Here is a 17,756-nt window from a genome sequence, read left to right as displayed (position 1 = left end):
CCTAATCACTGTTATTTGCAACTGCTCAGCAATGTAACACTATATTGTAACAATAAACTGACTTATTTGAGAATAACAGGAACGTTTTTTTCTCAGTAATGATAATTATCTAATGCTAAAATGAAAATTGTCCCCATCCCCTGACTGATTTTCTCCTAAATCAATGCCACCATCAGCAGCCGCATCACCACCACGCTGAATGCATGAAGCTGGCCCTAGTCTTTCCTTCCCCCTGCTGGACAGAAACAGGACTTCTCTGTTGAATCCATCCAACAGGTTTGGAGTGAGTTAGCCGTCCATCACTGGCTGAACACCAGCAGTTCACCTAAGAGACTTTTCTCCTCTCAGCTTCTCAGGTGGCTTCGTCTAAATAACTAAGAGGTGAGATTATTCATCATGTCAGAAAAGGCAGAGATCAGAGAACATTTGAAAAAATTGACACACAAATTTGTGATTTTTTCCCTCATATATAGGCCTCCTGTTGTGTAGTCACCCTGTGTAGTGTTAACACAGGTTGATGTCATGTTAGTTTACTTTTTTATATTATGATATAAAGTGAAGTGAAGTACCTTCACATGCTGGTTGTGTTGACAAACTTACACCATTTCCTGTATGCCTTTAATTTTAATCTATTTTAGTTTGTTACACAATATTATTTCACTTTTTTACCTCTGAAGATTTATTTTAATTTCTGTCCACTAAAATGTTTTAGTTTAGTTGTAGGAAACTGCAATAACCTTGGTGAGAATAAGGGGACTAACACCCTGACAGTGCACTTTTTATTATAGGATTATCAGTAGTAGTATATACAGAAGACATCCAGAGGAGAGACAAGTGAATGTGAGCCAGTAAGGCCTGAGATCAGGCGGTGTGGAGGACAGAAAATGGCTGAGCTGAGGGACACCGAGGAGGAGTTCATCCAGGAGGCGGCGGTAATGCACCACCGAGGATGCCGACTGCCGTCACACCTGAAAGAAGAAGAAGAGGAAGAAGAAGAAAAGTTTCGGGAAGAGCAGGAGGGAGGGGACTCCGGAGTGAAAGTAAAGTAATCCGACAGAGAGCATGACCGACGCCGAGGCGCAGAGCGCTCCACCATCGGCACCTGTGGAGGACAAGCCGCAGCCGGAGAGGAAAGTTATAGGTGGGTGTAGAGACACATTAAACCTGCCTCTTAGTTTTAATTCATGTGGATGTGAGTGAAATGGAGAGGCTGCATTGTTGCCCCATAAGGTTTTTTTCTTTTGCGTTTTTGTTCCAACTAATGTTAAAAAAAAAAAAAAAAAAAAAAAATCGGCTTTGTCTTATGTGAAACTTAAAATCAACTAATTAAAACTACAGCAAAATACAATTTTTGTTAAATCAGCCAAAAAAAAAAGGGGAAAAAGTAAATTGGCCAGTCAATCACTTCAGTCACTGACACCACGGTTCGTGTTTTTTTTTTTTTGGAGCAACACGTGTCCTGAGTTTTACGCACAGATTCTGTGGGAAGTGATTCATACAAAAGTTGTCAACCATCTAACTGTGAAGCCTCATATGAGCATATCAGGGTCATTTTATTTAAAGTTAACCAAAATAAATAAAGTCACCAGATGATTTGTTCTCCCTACATTTTATTTAATATAGTTGTGTTTGTATTGAAACAAAAAGAAGCCATATTACCAGTGTTTAAAGTGTGTGTGTGTTAACAGTGTGAACACATGACCCAAATTCCCTCCTTATCAGCTGTCACGCGCTCCAGCCGGTACGTGCGCGCGCCCACACAGGTGCGACTCATTTTACTGAGAAGCGAACGTGCCAATTAAACGCGTTTGGGGCCATTTCTTTTCAAGGGCCACTGCTCGGCCTCCTGTTTGAGTCTTGTCTGTAGGATCTCTTTCTTTTTTTCCTGAGATGAATCCTGCAGCCTTGTTGTTTAGCTCGTGACCCAGTGCCGCCCTGGTTTCAAAGTCTTCCTGTTAATGATTGACGCAGAGCGCCCATTTCTTGTCGTAAGCAGGGCTGCCATCGATACAGGCAGAGATTAAAGTGTGTTCTGTGAATGACAATGCATCTCATGTGAAATGTCACTGGGATTTTGTTTTAAATTGTGCAACCTGTTGTTGTTGTTGTAGCCACTTTGGTCCAAGGCACAGTCAAGTGGTTCAATGTGCGTAATGGATATGGCTTCATAAACAGGTAATGTGTTTCCTCTATAATAACTGCAGTTTTAGTCTAATTCAAAGCCACATGAGCCAGATTTGCTAATCGGATTGTGTTTCTCACAGGAATGATACCAAAGAAGACGTGTTCGTTCATCAGGTAAGGCGAAGGCTGTTTTATTGGCGTCTAATGGGTTGATGGAACGGGTCTCCTGATGATAAATCTGTGTCCTCAGACTGCGATCAAGAAGAACAATCCTAGGAAATTCCTCCGCAGCGTGGGAGACGGGGAGGTCGTAGAGTTTGATGTGATTGAAGCAGCCAAGGTAAGAATCTGGGAATCCATGCAGTCTAACTCTGCTGATTTTTACATTTCCCAACGCTGCCCCTCTCCCCCCACAGGGCTCAGAAGCGGCCAACGTAACCGGTCCAGGTGGCGTTCCAGTCAAAGGCAGCCGGTATGCACCCAACAAACGCCGCTTCCGCCGGCGGTTCTTCCCTCGCAGCCCTCGGCCTGGCGACCAGGGCAAACCAGCCGACGGGCAAGCTCCCTCTGAGGGCGCAGAAGCAGTGGAGAACGGAGGAATGAGACCTCAGCAGCGCCGCCGTAGGCCTCGCAGGCCTCGGCAGGAGGCACAAGATGTAAGCAGGATTGGTACAAGGGGTTGGTTGACTACAACTCATGAGAGTAAAGCAGTCTTTGTCTTTGACATTGGGGGAAGGGTTTTTGAATATTGCAAGAAGCTCTTGAGAGTAATGGGCTGAGGTTTGAACCGTTCTGAAGTCTTGTCTGGTCCTGGTCCCGCTGATGTGGTTCTCTGGTTCCTGTGGATCCTGGTCCTGGTCCCGCTGATGTGGTTCTCTGGTTCCTGTGGATCCTGGTCCTGGTCCTGCTGATGTGGTTCCTATGGGTCCTGGTTCTGCTGATGTGGTTCCCTGGTTCCTATGGATCCTGGTCCTGGTCCCGCTGATGTGGTTCTCCACCAGCCAATGGATCTGCGTCTGTCCAAGGCTCCAGCCTGTCCGTCCTTGGGAGCTGGATCTCTCCTTCACTGTGGTGCTCCCGGAGGTTTCTCTTTTCCCACTGGGTTTTTTGAGTTTTTCCTTCCCGAAGAAGGAGGGTCATAAAGGGCAGGTGATGCCTCGGTCTGATCCATCTGACTGATCCTTTGGCCTCATCGACTGCTGGACTCTTTATTAGATTGTTTGTTCGCTTACACTTCTTGTTTATTTCAGTGAACTTTGTAAAACACTGTGAGACACTCTGTTGTGATATTGGGCTATACAAAATGAATTGAATTGAATTGTCTGCTCAACCTGTCAGGGTGAAGCTGGAGAGCAAAAGAACGAAGAGGCAGAAGGCGACCAAACGCAGCGACTGCCACAGCGCCGATTCTGGCGGCCGTACCGCAGGTGACCAGACGCCTATGATTGAATTTTTTCTGATCCTGAATTGCACAAATTCAGAGCTTTTTTTTTTTTTTTTTTCTTTCTTCTTTAAAACGTTGTCTATCCTGGGCTTCGCAGGCCGTTCCGCCCTCGCCCGCCAACTGATCAGGCTGCAGACGACCAGGAGGCTGTTCCAGAAGAAAGCCAGGCGCAAAGCGAGGAGAAGACGGAGGCCTCAGAGGGCCCGCAGACCAACGGAGAAGCAGCTGAGGGCCAGAAACTACAACAGCAGCAGCAACGCCGCCAGTCCAGACGCCGCAGGCAAAGAAACTCAGAGTCCTCTACCTCGAAAGTGAGTGGTTACTGTTTACGGTCATAAGCTGCATCACATGCAAATCTATTATCTCAACCTGACAGACATGAATTATCTCCAGGTGAGGATGTTTTAATAGGGACATTTTTAAAAGCGACATATTTTAAATGGTGGAATCCTGACTGGCTTACAATAGCATGTTTAACTTGTGCATATTGCAGAACGATACAGAGAAGTCTGCATCTGAGCCTGGTACCCCTCCTCAGACCTCAAAACCTGCTGACCTTAAATCTACATCAAAATCACCAAAGACCTCCCCCAAAACCTCTCCTAAAACGCCAAAGTCCCCTGAGGTAAGGCGCCATTTTCTACTGTTTTGTTTTTGTATGATTACCTGTGTGTGTGTTTGTGTTGACACACACCTCCTCCTCCTCCGTCCCCACAGCAGGCAGCTGCCACAACAGTCCCAGCACCAGCAGAGTGACGCCAGTGAGAGGACAGTCACGTGACCCTTGGCAAGAGGTGGGACCCCACAGTGCAGTGGTCAGGTCTGGGTCATGGGGGTGTGACTTGAGGGTGTAGGGTTGCACTTGTTCTGCTAAAGGTCTTTCACAGAGAGCAAGATGACGGACTTTAGCAGACTGCTGTAGTGACATTTCCCTGTCCATTGTTTTTTAAGGTGGAATGACGGCATTCAAGGGATGGCGAGGTTTTCTTTGTGGAGTTTTAAGGACTTCTGTTTATGTTTGGACTGAATTTCACTGAATGCTCTAGGGACCTGGATTTCAGATCAATATAATCCTTGTTTCAGGGTTAGAGGTGCCTTTGTGTTTAATGTCTTTCTCTCTCAATCCCTGTGTCTCCCTTTTGTGTGTTTTTTATTTTCCCTTTCTTGTCTTTGTGTTTCGTAGGTCCTAAGGTTGGAGGACTGGAGCTTTTTTTCTCAGAACACATGCACTGCTCTCCCCTCCCCTGCACTCCCCCATCCTCCAACCCACCCCGTCTCGCTGTCATCCCTCGTGCCCCCTGCCCTCTTGTCTTGTCTTGTGTTGTCCTGTCTAGACACTGACGTTTGACGAGGGGTGAGGTAGGGAAGAAGGGGATGCAGGTGGGTGCGTATTTAGAAATTGAAAGTACATCGTTGAAAAAGAAGGAAATGGGAAAGAATGAACAATCTGCTTGGTCGCCCGGGTATTCCAACCCCCATTTAAAAACTAGTTTTCTTTAATTGCCTAAATGGGACACATCAAGTCGTTTATAAAAGGAACCAGCCTTGATTTTTATTTAACTTTTTAATTTGGTTGAAGAAGGGAAAACCAAGCAGATGTGAGGTTGGTGCATTATGGGAGTCAATTTAGTTCTGTTACCACCTCCAATCAAGTCTTAAAACACGCTACTCCCTTCGTCTCCTCAGTTGAGGATGGATTGATGAAAAGAAACTTTATTTTTTTGTTTTACTTATTTCTGTGTGCTTTTCTTTGGAGGGGATTATGTGCAATGTCAGTACATTAAAATGCTAATTAATAAATCATGTGTGCAAATCTCAGGATTCAGTCCTTAATTATTCCCGTCTGATGTTTTTTGGGGGGGGGTGCAGATCTTTTAGTATTGGTGAGAAATTAAAAGAGGCCTTCACAGGTGTTCTCAGTAACATTATTTACAGTACTTTCGTCTTTTAGTCACAACATGACCACAGCATCATCAGAATTCACTCTGTACAAATAACACGTCCTCTCTGAACAACCTCAAGTACAAATCCTCAGAAGGTAGTGATACACGCCATTAAAGAATAGACCGCAAACAGCACACAGGACAGATGCCAAGAAAAATGCACACGAGCCTAATGCTCGTGCATGTACAAGAAGATCCACTCTCCACAGGCAGCCCTGTTGATTGCACATCTTGCTCTAGTCTGTATCGGGGCCTCTTTTTTTTAAAAAAAAAAAAAAAAAAAAACCTACTGGAGTGCATAAAGACCTGAAACTTCTAGACCCTCATACCCTTAATATCAACAACCAAATAAAACACTATGTACATGTGAAATATTAAAATATTTTCATTAAAAGTAGCATTTCTGCAGATGTGCAATGTGTTTCTCATTGTCAGAATAATGTTTTGTGATGGCGCTTTGCCTTTCGCTTAAGCTGGGAACACATTACATGATTGCAGTGCAGTTTGGCCATGAAGACTTTGATGCTCGGTTTGAAGAGAATCGGGTAACTTTAGTGGGCCATCATGAACAGTTATTGGTAAGGCTGGGTATTGTTTTGTCATTTATATACACTGATCCAACACCTGAGTTTTGCTACTGATGCTGAAATTTTAGTTTTTGCAAATAAAACGTTTCATCTGGAAAGTTCTTGTGCAGTAAGTAAAGAATTAGTTTGAATCTGAAATTGATGAAAGGAAAAAGTAAACAAAATTACAAATCTCACCAAGAATTTGATGATGGCTTTTGGCACTTTTCAATGCTTGACATTAAAGCATTATATTTGCTTCATGCTCAGCCAAAATTACTGTGTAATGCAAAGGGGTTTAGGATTTATAACCCACAACAAATGGATTTTTTTTTTAACCACTTTGACAATGACTTTTTTTACTTGTATAAATCTGTCACTTAAATGTGTTTCAAACAGTTTGGATTTATACTTCTAGAGTGTTCCCAGCTTTAGTACAAATAAGACAAGCCGTCCATGACAGAATATCCTGTTTTTTTTTTTGTTTTGTTTTATCTCCAAACTTTGGATATCTTTGTAGATAAAGTGCAGGAATTCCAAAGTCTCTCCACCTCCGTCTGTTAATATTGCAACTGAGTGCATCACCATGGAATAAAATCCTACCACATTAGTAGTCAGTGCCTCAACAGTCCAAACACTTTGTTCTTATGTGCATCTTATTCCTTGAAACAACAGTAGTAATTTCTTAATCCACAGGTTTCTTTGTCAAGGCTCAATTTGTAACCGTTAACCTCATATTGCAGTGGTACCAGCAAAGGACAGAATACCCAAATTGTCACACACCTTTAACACTGCTTTGGCACCACAATCTATATGAATACAACAATTGACCTCAATATACATGTCAGAAAATAAACGTTTGGAGTCAGGCCCACGTACACGGTTCATCCCAAACTGTGCTCGGTCCCATCGTTTCTCAGGCAGAGAGACTTCAGTTGATGCTTTCCTCCCCCAAGTAGTCCAGCTCTGTGCTGGGCTTGTCCAGGTCCAGGTCCAGGTCCAGGTCCATCATTCCTCTCGCCGAGTGTTGTTGGAAGTTTGCTGCGATCTGGTCGAAGGTCTTGCCCCGAGTCTCTGGCACCCGGAAGAATGTGAAGATGAGGAAGAAGAGAAGGAGTACTGCGAAGATCAGGAAGACATATGGCCCGCAAAGGTCCTGTGGGAAGGATGGGATCAGATTACACAGTATTAGAGGGAGATGGGCTTGAATGAGGCTCATTTATCAGACATCCACAACATCTATTGAAGGTAAAAAAGAAAAAAGTACTCACAGCAACATATTGGAAGCACATGCCGATGATGAAGTTGGCGGTCCAGTTGGAAAAACCAGCCACAGCCATGGCAGCCGGCCTCGGACCCTGGGAGAACAGCTCAGCTACAAAGAACCAGGGGATGGGACCTGGACCGATCTCAAAGAAGGCCACAAAGCCGAAGATGGACAGCATGCTGATGTAGCTCATCCAAGGAATGCTGTCCTGCGAGTTGGGAGACAAAAGGTTTGTAGAGAAAACACCCACAACAGTCGAGGATGCTTGCGTCTTTGGGAGACCTACCAGTAAGGCAAGAGCCATGGTCATGATGACGGCACTGATGCACATCCCGCCAAGTCCTAGCATGTGGAGCGTTCGTCGACCCATCCTCTCTATCAGGAAGAGCTGTTAAAAATAAGAAAACAGGTTATTACCCCCAGTGGGCAAAAAACTTAAACTTAAACATTCACCTGCTAAAGTTATCTATTCACACAGCTGGTACTGAAATATTTGAACACCAAGAGTCTACAGCCATGATAGTAGCTCTGTGGGGTTGAACTGGGTCATTAGCTTGACAGGCAACAACAACTTTAACCTGATGATGGTGCTGGATGACCAAAGTTATTACAGTTCATCTTAGGGAGGACATTAATGTTTGTTCCAGATTTCAAGACAATCCATCGTAAAAGTTGTGGCGACATTTTGCTTTAAATCTCATATGTCAACATGATGATGGTGCAAGAGGAAAAGCCAGAATCACCAGTCAGAGTCAGAGGGATTCATCCTCTGGGAGCCATGAATGTGTTAGAAGGTTTTTCTTATGTTACATGTTGCAGGAACATGTACTATGTATGCTATCTTTAAGTCAGCATTCTTCTTCTTGGCTGTCTGGACAACTCTTCGGACAAGGAAAGGTCACGTCCATCTTTGGGGTACTCCCTCACATACATGAAACCAGATATTACTTGCAGAATCCTATATATGTGGAAGCCTTACTCCGTATTCTTTGGTCTCTCATCTACGCCTGCGGTGTTAGACTCTGAGCTTTAACATCCGAGCTCGTAACCTACATAAAGTTCTTGAATGCATCTCCTCATTTAGAACAGCCACAGAAATGCATCCCTACAGAATGTCTCTAACAAAAACTCCACAGCAATCCATTAAAAAGTTATTCAGATATTTTAATCTGAACCAAAGTGGTGGGCCGACTGATTTCTGTCCTATGAGCCATGCACGACTAAAAATCACGCTTCTTGACCCATTTAATGACATTGAAACATCTTGACCTGCCAAACCAAACCTGACCTATTTGGACACAGGAATGTTTGCAAGGCGGGCACAAGAAAAGGGACAACCAACCTGCAGTGTTATTTGCTCTTTGATAACAATGTTAAACAGTAATAGAGGCACACTTTGGTACATAGCAGGACTATAATCTCCATCCATCCATTGTCTATGCTGCTTATCCTTAAGGGTCGCAGGGGTGGCTGGAGCCAATCCCAGCTCCGAGCCGAGAGGCGGGATGCACTCTGGACTGATCAATCACAGGGCCGACACATAGAGACAGACAACCATTCACGCCTACAGGCAGTTTAAAATAACCAATTAACCTAACCTACATGACTTTGGACTGTGGGAGGAAGTCAGAGTAGCTGGAGAGAAAGACTCCACACAGAAAGGTTCAAGGTTCAAACCGCAAACCTGTCGGCCACCGGATTCAAACCTGGAACCTTCCTGCTGTGACGCAACCACCGCACCACCGTGCTGCCCAGGACTATGATCATTATATTAAAAAGTACTCAAAAAAAAAAAGATGAAACATTTAGAGTTATATTCTGTTGTAAGAAAGGAAGAGCACATCCAGAAGCCAAGATGATGGCATGTTGGGTGAGTTACTGACCGAGACCACAGTGAAGGCACAGTTTACTACGCCTGCTCCGATAGTGGCGTAGACTGGACTCTGGACTCCTGCCTTCATGAAGATACTGGTAGAGTAGTAGAAAATCTGGTCAGAGGGGTAAACAGATTAAGATTGCGTCAATATTATCCTTCAAAGATTCACTTTTTTTTTTATAGATTAACCCCGTTTGGGGCTTAAGGCACTGATGCAAATATGTGAATAATGTCTAATGTAGCGTAGCTGAATGACTCACTGCATTGATCCCCGACAGCTGCTGGGAGAGCTGCAGCAGGATGGAAATGATGATGGGCTGGCGGTAGAGTGGAGAGCGAAAGAGCTCCAGGATAGACACCTTCCTCTCCATGTCCATCTTCCTCTTCTCCTCCTTCATCTCTGCCAGCATGCCGCCCACCTCCTCCCTCCCCGTCAGCCTCCTCAGGCCTGCACAAAGGAGGCGCGTAAGGAGACGTGTGATGTGTTATTAGAGTTTCTGACACTATTTCTAATGCATTTTGAGGCCTCAGAGGAAATACGGGGCCAATTTAAGATCTTATATACACCATTCAGCCCGTAAATGTTGTATACGGTGACCCAAGAGAGCAACAAGGTCTGTTTCATACTCCTCCAATGCTTTTTAAGACTAAAGGAGTAGTTCGCCACAAAATAAAAAATCCAGTCTTATCTTCAGGTCTGTTCAATGTCACCCTAGGCTTTTAGAAACAACAAACACACAGTAATTTAGCCTGAATTCCCTCTAGCATCTCAGACATATCTTACAGAATTTCAATTATTGTGCACATAGTTCAACAGCAACAAAAAGGCAGCATGATCCAGTTATTGTAGCCAAATCTCTGCTCACCTCTCTTGGCCTGATGCTCTTGGCAGCGGACAATATAAAGAAAGCGTGGGCTCTCGGGGCAGAAAGGCAGAAGTGCCATCTGAAGAACAGTCGGCACAACAGTTAAACCCAAAAGAATTGGCCACAGGTCCTCACTGCCCAGTAACACGTCCAGACCCAGGATCTGAGCAGGGAGAGGGATCAAGTGTGAGAGCATGAGATTTAAAAAGATCATATAAAGAGGAGGCTTTCGTATAATATGAATCTCAAACATTTAACTCAGGGAAACATGGTTTATTATCAAAGTTTTGTTCAACTTAAGACAGCATGCCTGATGATTTTCACATGCAAATAAGCTGTTTGATCTGTCAATTTTTATTCATGCAGCAGAAAAGTTGTATAAAATGTGTTGTCTTACCTGTGCTATGAGAATACCAGTGACTATAGCCAGTTGGTGCAGCGTGCCCAGGGCCCCTCGCAGACTTGTAGGAGAGATCTCTCCCACGTACATCGGTGTCAAGCCTGATGCCAACCCTGCGCGGAGGAAAAGTTGGATGAGAGACAGAAACTTTCCATCAGGTGTGAAGGACGATGACCGACCTCAAATACAGTCCTGTAGATTTCCTGTAGTTTTTAGGATAAATGCGGTAAAACAAAACGAGAAATGAGAAGAGAGAGAGCAGAAGGGCGGGCCGCTCACCACAGTAGGCACCGATGACAAAGCGTCCGAGGATCATCATTTCAAAGGACCTACAGAGCTTCGACAACGCCATCAAACTTCCACCAATGAAGGCGAAAAGGTTGTTAATGAGCATGGCTTTCCTCCTGGAAAAGACACACACAGATAGGCATCTTTGTTGTAAATTCAGTTCTCAAATGACATGAGACATTAGGAACAGATGTCTTAATTTATCATCCAGAAGATTCACGTGAACTCAAATACCATTTAGAGTAAATTAACTTGTTTGATTGAACTAGTTCGATATGTAGATACAGTACTGTGGTAGTTGTAGTAGCAGACAGACCCCTGAGATCACATACTGTACTGTGATAATTACACTACAATGCATAAAATAAGGCTGATGTATTCAGGGTGACTAAATCTGACAACAACATTTCACCAATATCAACATCAGACTTTTTTGTCTAGCTCCTCATAGCAGTTTGGATGTGTGAGTAATATTTTAGCCACTAGAGGGCAGTGCCATATAAAAACATGAAATGTTTTAGTTAGTTGCTGAATCCCTCAGTGAAATAACTAGTAGTTGTTGTTAAATAACCTTGTATCACACCTTAACTGGTCACCCATGTGGTTTGGCATTATTACATTTTATTTAACTTATTTAACTTGCCCACACTGAAAACTATCAAAGATTCCCTCCGGACATGTTTTCACATGAATAATAATTTGAGTCTGATATTAATCTACTAGAAACCCTCATATCCAATAACATTCCAATAAACGTTTATGATTAAAATGTCATCTACAGGTCTACAGTCTTTATAAAAACATGTTATAAAATTCAGGAATAAATACAAAATGAAAAATAAAAACAAAACAATATCTAACAGCACGACGCTTTTAAATGTGTGTGGATCCAGATTATGCTAATGAGGAAAGGTTGCATGGCAAGAGATTCTAATTTCTGGACATCAAAAACATAGACTTAGACTCTCGATCACGTAGTAAGTTAACTAGATGCAAAATTATTACCATTCCCAGTTTTTGGCACTTAATTGGCTCATTATGCTAATTGCTGCTATTGCCCAGCATGCAACTCTTAGGAATCACGTTGAATCCCATCATAACAATAGGAAACACAACTCCTGGGTCCCAGAAATTTCCAGTAAACTATGTGGTTTCTCCACATAATGGTTCAATTAGCTCATTACAGATTCTGAAAATAACATCTAAAAATAATGTTTCAAAGTCGACTGCTCGCTGTGCTCACGTTTATCATTTTCTTTTTCCACTCTGCTTCACCCAACAACAATAATATCTACTGTTAAAAAGGAACTCTATTTGTTCACTGGAGACTTGAGATGCATCAAAACCGCACACGAGTGTCCGCTGCTTTTTTAGGAAGACCTTGTCCTGAGTGCACCCAAGCTGAACCGGTGCTCCTGATGTTTCCTTTTTGCCTTATGACCCCTTAAAATGAAGCATATGTCTTTTTACAACCCATCATAAGTGAGGGAGTCAACCCACAAGCACTTATTTGAGTAATAGTGGTACTATAGAGGCCTAAAGATGAAATACTAGTTAATCACAAGAAAAAAGCAAAGATCGGAGATTGGATGGACAAAATATCAAACTCCCACTTCAAGCTGAAATACCTACATTAGAGTGTGTGGCTTCCTGTGTGCTTCCCTACCTGCCCAGCCACTCGGAGACGAAGCCCACGCAGAAGGAGGACAGCATGCCGCCGATGGAGAAGATGGCCACGGACAGGGACCAGAGGGAGGTGAGGGTCCCCGCGGGGATGGACTCTCCGTGCCGGTGCACCCATGTTGCATTATAGTCCTTCTCAATCATCTGCAGGGGGCACAGAAGTGACAGGACACCCGAAGAAAGCTTGAAACAACAGACCGTACCAGTTAGACATCTCCTGTAACTCCCTGGTAGTGAAACGGGAACAGTTCATGTTATGGTTAGAACCTCTCTTAAGATTAGCCTAGGAAATAAGTAAAAGGATACTAAAAATATAATGTAAAGTGCCTTTAAGGAACAAAGAATCACCATCAGAGCAAGATTTACTCTCCTCTACTCTTCTTTAGCAACATTCCTGAAACTAACCTATCTGATACGCACCAAGGGCTGGAGATCAAACTTCAGTACTTTTTTGGTACCAGCCAAAGTGTGTCAGTAGCACAGAGTCTTCAAAGCTGTCAAGAGCCGATAGGGATACTGGCACTGAATGTCTGGTCTCCTAGTCTATAGAGGGTTCTGTAGAAAAACATGCTTATATTTCTCTATAGTAATGGCCAGAATAGTCCAAATATCAAAGGCACATAAAAACACAGCGGTTCTGCTTCTATTCTGGTTTTAGTGTCTCTGTCAAACTACGCCAGCTGGGTCGTGTTTGTAGTCGAGGGTCAAGGTTCATCAACAGCTGCCTGGATCCTTGCAGCCAGAGTCAGAAACTCCTGAAGCGGCTTCAGCTCTCTGCGTCCGCTCATCTCTCTGACTGGCAGTGAACGTGCCAACCAACAGCGTTCTGTTAAGTGTTATTTGACACGATAACATGTGGGATTAAGTGGACGTGTTAGGCTGTTCTGTAATACTTTTCCTCTTCTAATACAACAGCACGATACACACACATGATATAGGTAAATCACACGGCACTGCATACGTTTCTCACATGCAGTATTAAAGCGTGCCTTCTTGCTGGAACACCAGATGTGGCTGCAATATGAGGAGCAACATATTTTATGGCCAGGGCAAGTCAGGTTTTCAAAAATCACGTGCCTCTGTCTATATATACATACAGTGTTTGTATTTGAGGGCTACATAAATGCGATTCCTTCTGGATGGGACAGATAACTAACTATATAACCCCCTTCCTCATAAACCGGACAGAAATATCCACGTTACAGCACCATTAAAAAAAAGCGTGCTGTCGTCGCCCGTCTCCCTGCTTTCATGTCAAATGTTCATGTGACTAATTTGCATATTATCTGATGACTCCAAGTGTATTTTCTAAACATCACTGGCAGCGTTTCAGGCAGCATGACGGGATGTTGTGGCGTCAAACACACCCCCTTGTAAAATATGAGAAACAGCTTGGTTGACGTCTGCTTAAATGCCACTGTCTCGCATTAGCACTTCTGTGGAGACACCTCCATGCCAGTTTGGCACATGCTGAACATCATCCTTGTGGTCGGTGCTTCTGTACCTTCTGAGGTGCATTGATGACGCCGATGTTGTATCCAAACTGCAGAGATCCCAGGACGGCAGTGAAGACCGAGAGAGCAAAGGTCCCCGTCACTGTCTGCAGTAGAAACACACACACACACAGATGCAAACAGCATGTTAACAACTATATTATTTTCAGAACGCTGAGTAATGTGTTTGATAATGGCAAATAACAAGAGAGCTTAAGTGGACACTGGGGTTGGTTTCAGCCCTCCACTAACATCCACTATATTTAACTGTGATCCTGATGACACACAATGTCTTCAGTTCTGTCCATGACTTCACAGGCTACTTTACTGTTGACGACTGAACTTTAGCTTCCCTCCACTTTCCCATCAGGCCACAGGCACCTGTCTCCACGGTGACAGACGGGATGACCTTGGAGATATGAGGTCTTCCCCTCCGGCAAAGTGTGTTCTAGTCCCAGAGAGCCATTTCATAACTGGCAGATTAGTTACCTAGCAGCTCGATGCTAAAGACATAACTCTACGCAGAGGAACGTGCTGATTTTCACCATGATTTCATCATACGCTTTTAGAGGACTTATGAAGTCTCTCCAGACCTGCTGGATAAACAGGAAATACACACCCATCACGGTAATAATAAGGCGTCCGGTAAAGTTGACCTTTTGGTAATGAGGGCCACCTGACAACGACTGTTCAATTCTAAAGTGAAATTTTGGCATCAGTTTGAAAAGAATAATACTTTTAAAGTGGAAAAAACAGATCATAAACCTGGCAAATATTTATCATTTTATAATGTACATTAGAAAATTCAATTAAAAGAGGAAAGCAATCAAATCTGTAAGCAGTCTGTTGGATTATATTGTATCATAGTTCTATTGTATTCAATAGATCATTCAGCAAAGTTTGAATTTGTATTGTGTGCAGTTAGCGTGTGTCTATAACACTGTGTTTTGACCTTGCTGTGTTGAGTCTCTGGATAAGTGCTGTTTAGTATTCATAAACCAAAACAAAAGTGGGTGCGTGTGTGTGTGCGTATGTGTGTGTGTGTGTGTGTGTGAGAGAGAGAGAGAGAGAGAGAGAGAGAGAGAGAGAGAGAGAGAGAGAGAGTGTCCTTGCAGAAGAAAAGGTAAAACATGCTCTATTGCACCTCAAGTTAACTGCATGTAGACAGATGAATGTGCATAAATTCATTTAACTGTTCACTTATCATGAATCAATCTATTCCTACTTTTAATAACTGTTAGATATAACAATGAGCCACTGATTCCTTAGTACCAAAAGGGCTGGATCACAGAGTGTTTGCTTTTTGCTTTGCTTTGTTTGAGTTTCCATGCTTAAGGGATTTATTTTACATTGAAGCCAAAACTTATGAGCAACTACACGTTCCCACATCCCAGGAACATCGCCCTACCCTGGTACAGACGGTGTTCACTCAGTCTGTCACCCATTTATAGGCGGTGAAGGAGCTTCAGGAGCCGCTGTCTTCATGATATCACAGATAACAGTCCACGCTCTCTTCTTTCAAGATGATGAGATATCAAACCATCGAGAATCAGAGGAGTAACGCTTAAAACTCACACACCCATCTCACCTAGAAATGATTTGTCAAACAGAGCTGAAGGGAACCTACAACGCAGGCATTGTTTATGAGGGCGAGGGGAAAGGAACCAGTCAAACTAGGTGGCCTGTAGCAAACCCACAGTACTAAGCTCTGACCTGCAAACTCAGATATTTGGCTGGTCAAGGTCACTGCTCAGGACGAAATAAGGGCCAAATCTCGTTTAGATCAAAGCTTTTACTCTAGTTACTTTTTTTTGGAAAGGTAATTATTATCATTCTCAACTCCTGATTATTTCAGACCCTTGGTTAAAGACAATATAGAGCGTTTCAGCGAAAATATAACATTACTTCTTCAGAGCTAGGAGAAATGATAAGAATCTTATGCTCAATCGTCTTAATTAAAAAAAAAATTTCATTTTTCAAAAGACCAATAAACATCTTTAAGCTTATTTATTGGATCACACGAGGTAAACTGCAGTTCGGCATAGAAAAACGTGTATTTTGGCCAACACCTTTAGGGCACGACGGAGATAAACCCGTGCGTAAAATCTCTCCACATGGAAAATACGCACGGAGTGCTGACAGAGAAAACGGCTTTTCTGTTGTTATACAATTAATCACATCGCTTCATTTTGAGTTAACAAACCAGCAAAACCACATTTATGAGTTGCAAAAAATTACCTCCCCACCGAGTTGCTGAAACCCGGCCGGCATGATTTTGGCAGCTCCAGGCACTCAGTAGCAGGAGATGACAGATGCGTCTGGTGCCAAATGGACACACGTGAAACTCCCCCAAAAGGACAACAAGTCCCGACTTCAACCTTTTGCACTTTAGCACCCGGAACCACACCAGAGAAGTAAAATCCCCCAAAAAAGAAAAGCCCAATGCAGTGGGTCCTGTGCTGCAGTCTGTCCTCTCTCCTTTAAACTTTGTGTTGTGCCCGTCCAGCTGGGATAGAGTGACACCCGCACACCCACGTGCACGTTTCTCTCCGTGTGAAGAAGAGAAGGGGAGGAGGGTGAGGGAGGGTGAGGCTACTCCAGTGCAGAGAGGCCCAGTGGGCTGATCTTGAGGTCCTGCGACAGAGGTCGAGACAATCAGGAAGCTCTTTTGCCCTTAACTTCTATTGGCTGAAGGCTTAAGTAGAGAGAGCCATGGTGATCTTACAGACAAGTGTGGGAGTGGGTCTGTTTTTTATCATGGTGAAGGAAAGAGAGAGAGCTGTGATTACATTTTAAGATTCCTCTTTAAATCAACAATAATTTTCCTGGAGCTCATGAGGCAGAGGTTTGCTGAGGGCCAAATTTGGTCTCAGGGCCTATTTTCTTGAGCCTTGTTGCATAATGCGTACTTTTAAAGATTCTCTAGTGGAGCTGCAAAGCCTCACATACAAGTATATGGTGTATCTCACTCTTTTCTTTGCTCATGAGGTGCAACATTTGCAACATAGTGTTGAATAAAAAGATGTTTTGACATGTGCACATTGCTCGAGCATCGCCTACAGAAGGTAAAATAATGGAGGCTACGTGGCTGCACAGGTGTTGGACCTTAGACGAACCCGCGTCAGGGTCCAACACGCCACCAGCTATGACTCAACATTTCTCATCGGCAGCAAAGAGGGGCTCGTCTTTGACACCATGGCTGCCATTGTCTGTCTTCCCAACAGCCATAAATCCCTTTCTATTTCAGATCACATGCCAAAGGGGTCACAAACCAGACGTAACCCCGTTCCACAAGCCCTCCCCCCGCTGTTGCACACAACAAAGCTTAACCCTCTGCCAGCAGGCAACAGGTGGACTCTAAATTTGGGCTGTGCCACCTGAGTTAGCAGTGTAAGTGTGGATAGGGGAAGTTTGGTGATGGAGTGATGGTGCGACCAAGGCGGGGATTAGGGGGTGTGTTATGTTTTGGGAGGGTTGCATTAGGCGGGAAAAGGACAGATCTGCCAAAGAGCTCAGTGGAAAAATATCTGCCCTGGATCTCTCAATCGAATGATTCAAGCCCACCCCTTGTAGACACACCCCCAACCTCACGCCACTCTCTCCTTGGAGCTGGCGGCCTCTTTGCCTTTGCCTTTTCCTGCCCTCATACGCACATTAAGATAGAGAGGAAGAACATGACACCCCGCATCCAAAGCCAGGGGCCCCAAGCACAGTCATGTGTGTGTGTGTGACTCTGACTAAATGTAGAGAAACTTTACACCATCAGAACAGTGGCATAGAGCCCCCACCAACATAGTTTAGGGGTT

General features: G+C 43.8%; 2 protein-coding genes across 3 annotated transcripts; one reads left to right on the top strand and one right to left on the bottom strand.

The window, feature by feature from the left end:
- The first annotated feature begins 1,007 nt into the window (after positions 1-1,007).
- LOC139222523 (Y-box-binding protein 2-A-like) lies at positions 1,008-5,386 on the top strand. The gene is made up of 10 exons (XM_070854303.1): positions 1,008-1,141; positions 2,112-2,175; positions 2,265-2,298; positions 2,375-2,464; positions 2,541-2,780; positions 3,463-3,551; positions 3,666-3,879; positions 4,062-4,193; positions 4,286-4,362; positions 4,752-5,386. Exons 1-9 carry the CDS (start codon positions 1,063-1,065, stop codon positions 4,322-4,324), a joined length of 981 nt encoding a protein of 326 aa, XP_070710404.1. The 5' UTR covers positions 1,008-1,062; the 3' UTR covers positions 4,325-4,362; positions 4,752-5,386.
- Positions 5,387-6,434: 1,048 nt separating this feature from the next.
- LOC139222521 (solute carrier family 2, facilitated glucose transporter member 4-like) lies at positions 6,435-16,382 on the bottom strand. 2 transcript variants are annotated; one of them, XM_070854302.1, is made up of 11 exons: positions 16,189-16,382; positions 13,962-14,057; positions 12,441-12,601; positions 10,766-10,890; positions 10,484-10,599; positions 10,087-10,249; positions 9,481-9,668; positions 9,228-9,332; positions 7,631-7,732; positions 7,349-7,552; positions 6,435-7,233 (listed from the first exon to the last, which is right to left on the bottom strand). In XM_070854302.1, exons 1-11 carry the CDS (start codon positions 16,219-16,221, stop codon positions 7,009-7,011), a joined length of 1,518 nt encoding a protein of 505 aa, XP_070710403.1. In that variant the 5' UTR covers positions 16,222-16,382; the 3' UTR covers positions 6,435-7,008. The 2 variants fall into 2 exon arrangements, with proteins under 2 accessions (XP_070710403.1, XP_070710402.1); XM_070854301.1 differs by having other exon boundaries at positions 7,349-7,732.
- Between the last annotated feature and the right edge of the window lie 1,374 nt (positions 16,383-17,756).

Source organism: Pempheris klunzingeri, chromosome 23 (genome assembly GCF_042242105.1).
Source record: "Pempheris klunzingeri isolate RE-2024b chromosome 23, fPemKlu1.hap1, whole genome shotgun sequence".
NCBI classification, from domain to species: domain Eukaryota; kingdom Metazoa; phylum Chordata; class Actinopteri; order Acropomatiformes; family Pempheridae; genus Pempheris; species Pempheris klunzingeri.
Note: the sequence above shows the minus strand (reverse complement) of the source record. Positions and strands in the feature narration are given on the sequence as shown.

What these genes read in the sequence shown, in the direction of transcription:
- LOC139222523 (XM_070854303.1), top strand. Translation starts at nt 1,063, where the DNA reads ATGACCGACGCCGAGGCGCAGAGCGCTCCACCATCGGCACCTGTGGAG. An exon ending in ATGTGATTGAAGCAGCCAAG is followed by an intron (nt 2,465 to 2,540) that starts GTAAGAATCTGG and finishes CTCCCCCCACAG; the next exon opens with GGCTCAGAAGCGGCCAACGT. An exon ending in CAGAGTCCTCTACCTCGAAA is followed by an intron (nt 3,880 to 4,061) that starts GTGAGTGGTTAC and finishes TGCATATTGCAG; the next exon opens with AACGATACAGAGAAGTCTGC.
- LOC139222521 (XM_070854301.1), bottom strand. Translation starts at nt 16,221, where the DNA reads ATGCCGGCCGGGTTTCAGCAACTCGGTGGGGAG. An exon ending in TGTCATCGGTGCCTACTGTG is followed by an intron (nt 10,600 to 10,765) that starts GTGAGCGGCCCG and finishes TCCTCCGCGCAG; the next exon opens with GGTTGGCATCAGGCTTGACA. An exon ending in GTGCCTTCACTGTGGTCTCG is followed by an intron (nt 7,733 to 9,227) that starts GTCAGTAACTCA and finishes TATTTTTAACAG; the next exon opens with CTCTTCCTGATAGAGAGGAT.